Below are 9692 nucleotides of genomic sequence, written 5' to 3' on the forward strand. Positions count from 1 at the left end.
CAAGTAAAGTGTTTATTACATATAGTCTTATATATGGATTTTAGTCAAATATAAACACCTGTGGAACATTACATAGTACCAATCATATAATGCTTAAGCTGAAGTGAATGTCAGCATTCAATTGAAGTACAGATAGAATGCAGATGGGATATTTGAACCAAGGCTACCAGTGCATTAGATTTGCAACAGAAGACAAATGCTCCACCTGCTAACAAATAACATGTTCCATAGTAGTTATATACTATCACAGGAAGACAATTAAAAGTGAAAGGTTATTTTTTAAAAACTCCCACTGATACAGCTTTGATTACCTGATGTTTCCTCATGATTTTGTCAGTTTGTCTTTGATTATTTATGCTCTGATATTTAATATTTTAAGTTCACCAGTGCAGTTATTTAGGAGAATGTGTGTGCTGGTGAGCTCAGGCTGCCATACAGAACAGCATAGATTGAGTGGCTTAAACAACAGAAATGTATTTTTCACACAGTTTTGGAGGCTGGATGTCTGAGATCAGGGTGCCGGCACGGTCGGGTTCTGGTGAGGGCTCTCTTGCTGGCTTGCAGATGACTACCTCCTCTCTGGGCCTTGATTTCACCTTATGTACCTCCTAAAGACCCTATCTCCAAATATAGTCACCCTGGGAGTTAGAGCCTCAACATGTGAATGGGTGGTGGTAGGGGGAACAATTCAGTGTCTAGCAATGTATAATTTTTCCATAGTTGTTATCAAAACCTGTCTCCAACTTACTGTGTTGACATCTTAGGGCATGACTCAAAAGTTGAGAAATATTTCAGAAAAATCACATTTCTTCAAGTAACTTTCTGCACAGTTTTATCACTAAATGATGCAATTCCAAAATCTACTGAGTTTGGAAAAGCTGTTTTCAAGTAGATTAAAGTATTCAGCCCTCCCTGCAAAAATGGACGTGATTTAATTAGGCTAACGATGCTCTTGGGTTACTCTCTCTGATCCTGCTTAGGGCAAAAGGAGGAGATTTAGTAAATTTATAACAAAAAGCCTATCTTTGCTTTGAACTTAAGCATGGTTTATATTTGTCAGGAATTGTTAATGCATTTTAATGTATTTTTTAATGCTTTTCTTTTATGTATTGTGTGTGTGTATTCTCTGCAGACTCCCAGGCCTTTGAACATCATTAAACAAAACAACGGTGAGCAGATTATTAGGAGAAGAACAAGAAAGCGCCTTAACCCAGAGGCACTTCAGGCTGAGCAGCTCAGCAAACAACAGAGGGGTGGCAGTGAGGAGCAGGTCAACGGAAGCCCCTTAGAGAGGAGGTCGGAAGATCATTTAACCGAAAGTCACCAGAGAGAAATTCCACTCCCCAGCCTGAGTAAATATGAAGCCCAGGGTTCATTGACTAAAAGCCATCCTGCTCAGCAGCCAGTTCTGGTCAGCCAAACTCTGGATATTCACAAAAGGATGCAACCTTTGCACATTCAGATAAAAAGTCCTCAGGAAAGTACTGGAGACCCAGGAAATAGTTCCTCTGTATCTGAAGGGAAAGGAAGTTCCGAGAGAGGCAGTCCCATAGAAAAGTACATGAGACCCGCGAAACACCCAAATTATTCACCACCAGGCAGCCCCATTGAAAAGTACCAGTACCCCCTTTTTGGACTTCCCTTTGTACATAATGACTTCCAGAGTGAAGCTGATTGGCTGCGGTTCTGGAGTAAATATAAGCTCTCCGTTCCTGGGAATCCGCACTACTTGAGTCATGTGCCTGGCCTACCAAATCCTTGCCAAAACTATGTGCCTTATCCCACCTTCAGTCTGCCTCCTCGTTTCTCAGCTGTTGGATCAGACAATGACATTCCTCTAGATTTGGCGATCAAGCATTCCAGACCTGGGCCAACCGCAAATGGTGCCTCCAAGGAGAAAACGAAGGCACCCTCAAATGTAAAAAATGAAGGTCCCTTGAATGTAGTAAAAACAGAGAAAGTTGATAGAAGTACTCAAGATGAACTTTCCACAAAATGTGTGCACTGTGGCATTGTCTTTCTGGATGAAGTGATGTATGCTTTGCATATGAGTTGCCATGGTGACAGTGGGCCTTTCCAGTGCAGCATATGCCAGCATCTTTGCACGGACAAATATGACTTCACAACTCATATCCAGAGGGGCCTGCATAGGAACAATGCACAAGCGGAAAAAAATGGAAAACCTAAAGAGTAAAACCTTAGCACTTAGCACAATTAAATAGAAATAGGTTTTCTTGATGGGAATTCAATAGCTTGTAATGTCTTATGAAGACCTATTAAAAATATTACTTCATAGAGCCTGCCTTATCCAACATGAAACTCCCTTCTTTTATTCTTTCTTTTAATGAGTAGGTTACCAAGATTAAAAAGTGAGACAAATGGTCAGTGAGAAAAAAATGGAAGATGGTAAATAGTCATGTTTTACAACCTATTAAGTCAAAACCATCTTCGCAAACGTGTATGGTGGAAACCATCCGTAAGAAGTATCACCAGACTACAATTACTATGTAAAGAAAGAGATCAAAGCTGTCTAGAATTGGATAGGGTTTACATGTCATGATGCTAAAGCAGTATTGGGCTGCCCATTGGCCATTTGTTCAAAGACCTATAAACTGTTGCTTAAATTTAGAAGACTCGTGAAATGCTAGGCAGACGAGAAATCTGATCTCCAGGGCAGTGAAAGGAAAATGGCGCCCTCTTACATCCTTCTCTTCTCATTGACCATGTTTCAGATTTAGACCTAGAAATGTGAGCTGTGGTTAGACTTGGTGAGAGAGCAGCAAGAAAAGTGACAGATGGTGACACAGTGATTTTGGCCAGCCCTGCCTGTACATACACATGCACGCCCTCTCTGGTATTTTTGTCCTTTAGATGTTCGAATAGTCTTTTCAAAAGTAGTCCTTTTGTTTGCAACTTAGGTTCATTTTGTCCAAATATATATGCATTTTTAAAAACAGTGTCCTCAATGCTTACATAGTAATTTTATTTTAGCCAGATCCTTCTTTCTTGTATGTAATGGACCAGTTTGGATTTGTTTTTCACGCCTCCTCTTGGTCACTAATCTCACTTGGCACATTAGATCGAAAGGGATCCCCTCAGTTCAAAAGACTAGATGGATACAAATGTTCAGATCATGGGCTTAATTTGCTTATAGAACACACGGTATTTCTCCACAAGGTAACCTGCTGTATTTATTTATTTTCTTTCGGTTAAATATAATTTCCAAACTTTGTGGTCAGGCAGCGTCTAAGGTTACGTTACCACAGACTGACAGTTGGTATATTGTATGTACCAGTCAATCCCTTCATTAGATTTATACAGGTTTAGTTAAGTAGCATTAAATAGGATTCTTAGAAGTATGTCTTCATAGTACTTTTAATACTTACAGCTTTGTAAAACTATCCATGAAGGGAAAGCTCCTCAGCATAACTGCTCAGGGAAATAGGGCTAAATAACTGAACATTAAATAATTGGTTAAAGGTGCTGTTAGTCGAGCCTCAATGCTTGCTACAAGGATGTATGTACAAGGACTGACTTTAATAATTTGCATTATATTGTCCCAACCAGTAGTTTATTTTTTGCCACGGAGATGTAGAAGATATTACAAGCTACTGGATGCACTGTCAGATTAACTTATTTCATTAAAGAAGTTGGGAGAACAAATAGGAAAAAAAAAACTTATTTTTCTAGTAAATATTAATGTATTACATTTCAAATAATGGTGCCTGACATATTGAATAATTATTTTCTACAGTGTACGTATGCAACAAAGATATTCCATCATGCATTAGAGTCAGTTCTGGCTCTGCCTAGCTGTTTACATTTGCAAATGTAGCAAACAAGGTAATGAAGCAACTATTTCTATTGCAGTAGATATCTTTTTGTGTGTGTGTGCGCGTGCGTGTGTGTGTGTGTGTGCGTGTGCGTGTGCATTGAAGTTGGAAACGTGAAACAAATGAAAGTTCTTGATATAATGGTATGGAAAACAAGAAGGAAATGAAAATATTTTTATGCCTACTTAGGAAAAAAAGGGTAGCACTATTCATTCCAAGTACTTTTTTTTTTAATTTTTAAGCTCTTAACTCACATTGTTATGCTTAAAATGATAAACATATATCCTCTTTTTATTGCTTTGTCTGTGTTTCAGATGAAACATTTCAGAAATTATTTTGATAAGTGCTGCTGGGACTGCAGCACTGATGTTTTTATTGCATTCTGTAGTCGCATTTGCACTCCATTTTTACATTAACTTGCAGTTGGTTTGTATCGTTTTGTTCTGTTTGGGTTTTGTTTCTTTTCCACAGTGCCAGGTCTTCGTTTCTTAAAGTTGGATGGCAGGTAGAGTTCAACCAGTTCATGACGATTGTAGTGAATGAAGTTTAAAAATGTTCTTCTGATGTTGTGTTGTCATTTCCATTCTTGCATTTTCGTTTTCATGTAAAAAAAATTAATTAATTTTCATGTTATAAAACAGAGAGAGACAGACATAGAGTGAAATCAGGACTAAGCCTTCAGCTTCAGTTTCGTTTCTAAAGGGCCCTATTCTGATCTCACCTGTCCGGTAGCTCAAATATTTTCATAAACTGAAATAAAGAAGTGGAATGAGGAGCTTTGACCTTCAAACTATGTGATGTGATTTATCTTTCTTAGGAATTTTGATGAATGCATCTCAAAATGTACAGGCAGACTTGAGAGGTGGCAATTAAGAATCTATAAAAGAAAGGAGACTTCCCAAACAACTAAACAGTATTTAACTTTCTTAGTAAAAAGACTAGTAACAGTGCACTATGGCAATCCTCAAGCAACATTAAATGTGGACTGCTCAAATCAGCAAAATACCAGAAGTTTGATTAACTTGGGCAACATTACAGGTATGACTTTTTGGGCAAAACTACTCCATAAGCAATTTCTCCATTGTGTCAAACACAAATAGGTTGTTCACTTTTGGCATGTATGCCTTTATTTTCTTTTATCTGATTTTTTTTCACAGACATAGTAGTAATGATTAGCATTGGAAAATACATATCACTATTCTTGGAATATTTATGATCAGTCTACTTTCAGTAGAATATTCTTGGTTAGCATTGACATGATAGATCTTATTCCGTATTCCTTTATTATTATTTTATTTTCATTTTTGTTTTCATTATTATACATATTTTGATGGAGGAGAGGTTGGGCTTTTTTAAAAAGATGAAAATTTGTTATAACACTAAAAAACCCCTTATTTTATGACTTATGAAAGCTTTTGTTCTAGGTCTCAAAATATAAAAATGGTTGGTTGTTATTTTTATTATTTGGTTTTAAGATTTCTGAGACATTTTGTCTTAAACTGTGATTTTTAAATGAGCTATTTAGGTACTTAACCTTTTATGAGGTCTTTAAAGATGATTTAGGTTTTTCCCTTCTTGGAAAAGTCTTCCCTTATGTTGAAAACTGTATGCCAGCTATCAATGTATGCCATTTAAAAGCTGTCTTTTTAAATGTCTTCTAAAATTACTTGTCTATATCATGAATTGAGCTTTAGATCAAACACCAGGCAAGGACCAGCTTACACATTCGCATTCTCCCCTTTCTCACCCTCTCTCTATTCATCTCTCACCGCATTCATACTGTTGTTTGGGATAGACACCTCATAAAGAGCCAACCCACCTTGGAAGGTTGTGGATTGAGAGACACTAAGTATATGAGAAGAGGACGGAACTCTCAATGTTAACACATTAACTTCGTAGTTCAAGAAGAATAGAGTGTGCCCATTCTTTCTACATGACATATTGAGATGTTCTTTAAAAAAAAATCAGCTTTTAAGGTAGTGATGTTTTGTTCTAAACTGTTTTCTTTTAATAAAGGTAGATTTTAGAAAACAAGCATGGGGGATTCTTTTCTAAGGTAATTACTAATGAGAAGAAGAAAGCGATTATGTTTAACAGCTCTTTGTTGAAGCCTGTGGTAGCACATTGATTGCACATGTGCACATAATCTATTATGATCCAGTGCAAATACAGCTCCAAAAATATTAAATGTATATATATTTTTAAATGCCTGAGGATATATGTTTTTCTTAATAAATTGAGTATCGATACTGCTATTAAAATCATTGTTAGCCTCCTGCTGTGTGGATGCAGAACATCAGAAGGTGACCTGTCTTGAATCCGTGGAACTGCCTGCCTGTTCAGTCAGTGAACATCAATACAATCCTAGAGGGGGATACATGTCATCCAGCTGTGGAAGCGTGGCGTCAAGAAGCTGGTGGTCAGCTCTTCTGTGCTGTGTGCCAGCCTTTTGCCCAAAGTTTGCATGACCTCATGGCTTCCTGTCTTTGAGTTAAGGGCCACGGCAAAAGAAACCCAAGTCATCTTTGGTGATCAAGTAGGTGAAAACTTGGTGACTGTCCTAGATCACAGGAGAACATGGAGGAATTGAAATTCGACCCGAATATGAAACTAAATATGCTAACCAAAGGTAGGTACTAGTAGGTGGAATTCTATCATCAGGCAACTGTAAATGAGAAGAGGATAGAAAAACATGCTTCGGGACTTGGAAGGGCTGTGTTATTTTCCCAAAGAAAGACTTGGCCAAGGGCAAAGGGGATGGCTTCTGTGAAGAACACTTCCTTTTGGTTTTCCATCACTGTTCATAGACAGCGGACTCACACGTTGCTGATAGTGGTGCAGTTGTTCAGATAGCACCCGTGGCTATTCGCAGTAATTAGGGCCTCGGAAGATGCTAGGTCACAAGTGTGTGTCAAGTCAGGGATGAAGGAAATGTGAAATTCAACCCAGACATGGAAACTGAATGACGTGCGCTCATGTGTCACTCTTTGGAAAGGAAAGGTATCGCTCTCAGCTCCACTCCATCCTACAGCAGAGTAAAGCGAGGATGGCTGTACATGGAAGTAAGGTTTACCCTTCATCAGAGGAAATGGTCCTTCAAAACTGGTTCCTGATTTCACCCCTGGTTATTTTTCATTATGTGACCTGCAGCGAATCACTTTTTCTTCTTGTTCCTCAGGTTCCTCACCTGTAAAATGGAAAAAAATATATTAATAATAATAATATTAATAATAATAATGGTAATGTAGTACTTATTTGTAAAGCACTTTGAGATCCTTGGTTGAAAGGCACTGTGGGAGTGCCAAGTATTATTTTATGGCCAAGGGGCTTATTTAAACTCTCAGTTCCCAAGGGCCAGGAGAGGTTGGGGTCATTTTTGTTAAGGATGAGCTGTAAATATCATATCCAGAAAGCCTATAGTGTTGACTCTAAGAAGCAAAACTATCACAAGGCTGATAAAAACCATAGTTTCTTAATTGCTACCAACAGGCAAATACCACAATAAGAGATGCCAAATTCCTTTGGGTAGACTATTCGACAACATGGGTAATTTTGGTGGGTGGGATGAGGGTGGGAAACATCTCAAAATGCCAATGTAAAATTAACTTACAGCAATATTCACCAGCAGAAAATGTCTTTCGTATGGAATGATTTCATGTTGCTAAGAAAAGAATTCAATTTTGTAGTCCTGATTGATTATTAGAATGTTGGCTATAATAGTTCTGTTCTTACAACACATGGATTTTTTTTTGTTTTATTTAATTTTGTTTTCATAGTGCATGTTCATTTCTACTCACAAACATGTTCTTGGTGTATTTCTTATGCAAACAATCTTCAGGCAGCAAAGATGTCTGTTACATCTAAACTTGAATAATAAAGTTTTACCACCAGTTATACATAATGGCGTTGGTATGGTTTATATGGATTCACTTTCTATCCATGTAACAATAGGAAATACAGACCCATGTAACATAGGCAGGCTCTGTTGAATTAAGATGGTGAAATCAAATCACCATTTTCAAGACTATGACTAAGGTTGGAAAAGCCTAGATTCTCTCAACTTGCCTTGATTTTTTTTTTTTCTTTAACCAATCAGTCTCTTACTGGTAGATTTTTGTCTTAAAAAAGTTATACTAGTTTCTTTAGGAAGATTAACAATAAAAATTGTGTTTATTTAAAAAATATTGAGTATCAAGTATTGAGTGTTGAGTACTGGGTATGATTATGTTATGTGCAAAAACTCCTACATTTGAAGTTTAACTTTGATGCAGTTCCATATACTTACATGAGTATTTAATGATGATCCTGATCAACTAACTATCTCAAGAAGTTTATATTAATATATTATATGCCTTGTTTTGCCTGAAATAGAATTAATCAGAGCAGGTTTTCTGAGGACTGATTTTGAAAGAGGGAGAGACAGAAGAAATCCAGGTAGGAAAAGGACACAGGAGGACTCATCCAAGTGTTTTTAAAGCAGAAGGAAAAACATAAAAAGGACAGGATGAAAAACATAAATAACTCATTGCTTTAGAGGATTTGTTTTCACAATTTTCAAATTAATTACTACCTACCTTCCTTGCACAATCTTCACTTCTCATTTTTATGAACCTAAATTAACAAATTCTTTAGTTTTTTCTAGGTCTTCTCCTTTGTTTTGAAAACAGCAGACTAGAGACTTTTGCAGGGCTTTCCTAATGGTAATAAGCTTGATTCCCAGCTGGGGAAAACATTGTCTAAATAAGAGTTCAGTAATAATAATGTGATTTCTCTTCCTAAGATGGAACTTGACTCTTCTATCAGGGACCACTTTTCAGCTAAAGTTGAATACACTTTGTTCTCACCCAGAACTGTCAGAATCCCCCTTAAGGAGAAATAGGTAGCCATCAGCCATTTGTCATTGTTGGAGGGAAGGGAAGGGTGAGCCACGTCTGTCACGCCACTGTCACCTTTCCGTCTCCCACCTGGGGGGTGGGGGTATAGAACAGGGGTCAGACACTCAGCTGCATAAAAGGAGCAGGCAGGTAACCTGTGAGGGGGAAGCCAGCCGGGTGCGGCCTTGGGAACTAGAGGACTCAATAAAGGTAGTCTTTCCTCAGCTCTGAGGAACATTGCCAAGCTGACCTGTGGTCCAGGTTTTCAGTTTTCAAGAAAAAACAAAAAAACGTACAAAGGGAATTTTATATGAAATCTAATGTTGAATGTCAGTGGCTGACTTTTTAAAAAAAAAATAGTGCAAGCTAAGCAAACCACTCGTTAGAATTAATTCCACGCCTAGACAGAATGTGACCCCTGGAGCCTGAACAATAGTGAACTCTGGTAACTAGCAGGGAGGAAATTGGGCAAAGGGTTGAGACGAGCTGTGGTTCCTCTGTGTTTTGTCTCAGGTCCCACTGCACCTCCGGCTCTGCCAGGAAGCTCAAAAGTACTGCAGTGGCCACAGCACCTGCCCGATTCTTTCAGAGCCAAATTTGCCTAAAACGAAAAGCATTTGTGCAGAAGAGAAATAAGCCCTAGTTTTTGACCATACTGCTAATGACTGCATTTTTCTTTTCCATCTTAACTCCAGGTACATTTTTTTCTTTCTTTTAACTTTGTTTGAACAAAGAAATGTCAAAAACTACCAAAAAGTAGCCAAAGTTAATGTCCACTACTGTCCACAAAGATGTCTTATATCCCATTCCATGTAATAGTTGAGAATGAAAATAGCACAGGTAGAAGAAGTGAAGCACAGCAATAGATGGGAAGGGAGGGGCTTTTGCATCATATGGTTGATCTCTTTAATGAATAAATTTCTTTAAATAAAAATAAGTAATTTCTGTAATGAAAACTTATTGCTAGTTTGATAGTACTGTTCTT

At 37.7% G+C, this 9692-nt stretch overlaps 1 protein-coding gene across 8 annotated transcripts in view; it reads left to right on the top strand.

Moving 5' to 3' along the window:
• TRPS1 (transcriptional repressor GATA binding 1) overlaps nt 1-6039 on the top strand; it is a 235762-nt gene extending 229723 nt beyond the window's left edge. For all 8 annotated transcript variants that reach the window (XM_057497815.1, XM_057497814.1, XM_036876292.2 and 5 more), the window contains one exon: nt 1133-6039. In XM_057497815.1, the coding sequence (XP_057353798.1) occupies nt 1133-2194 (1062 nt within the window). In that variant the 3' untranslated portion in view covers nt 2195-6039. The remainder of the gene's footprint in view (nt 1-1132) is intronic.
• The last annotated feature ends 3653 nt before the right edge of the window (nt 6040-9692 follow it).

The sequence above is a fragment of the Manis pentadactyla genome, chromosome 3, assembly GCF_030020395.1.
Source record: "Manis pentadactyla isolate mManPen7 chromosome 3, mManPen7.hap1, whole genome shotgun sequence".
Lineage (NCBI taxonomy): Eukaryota > Metazoa > Chordata > Mammalia > Pholidota > Manidae > Manis > Manis pentadactyla.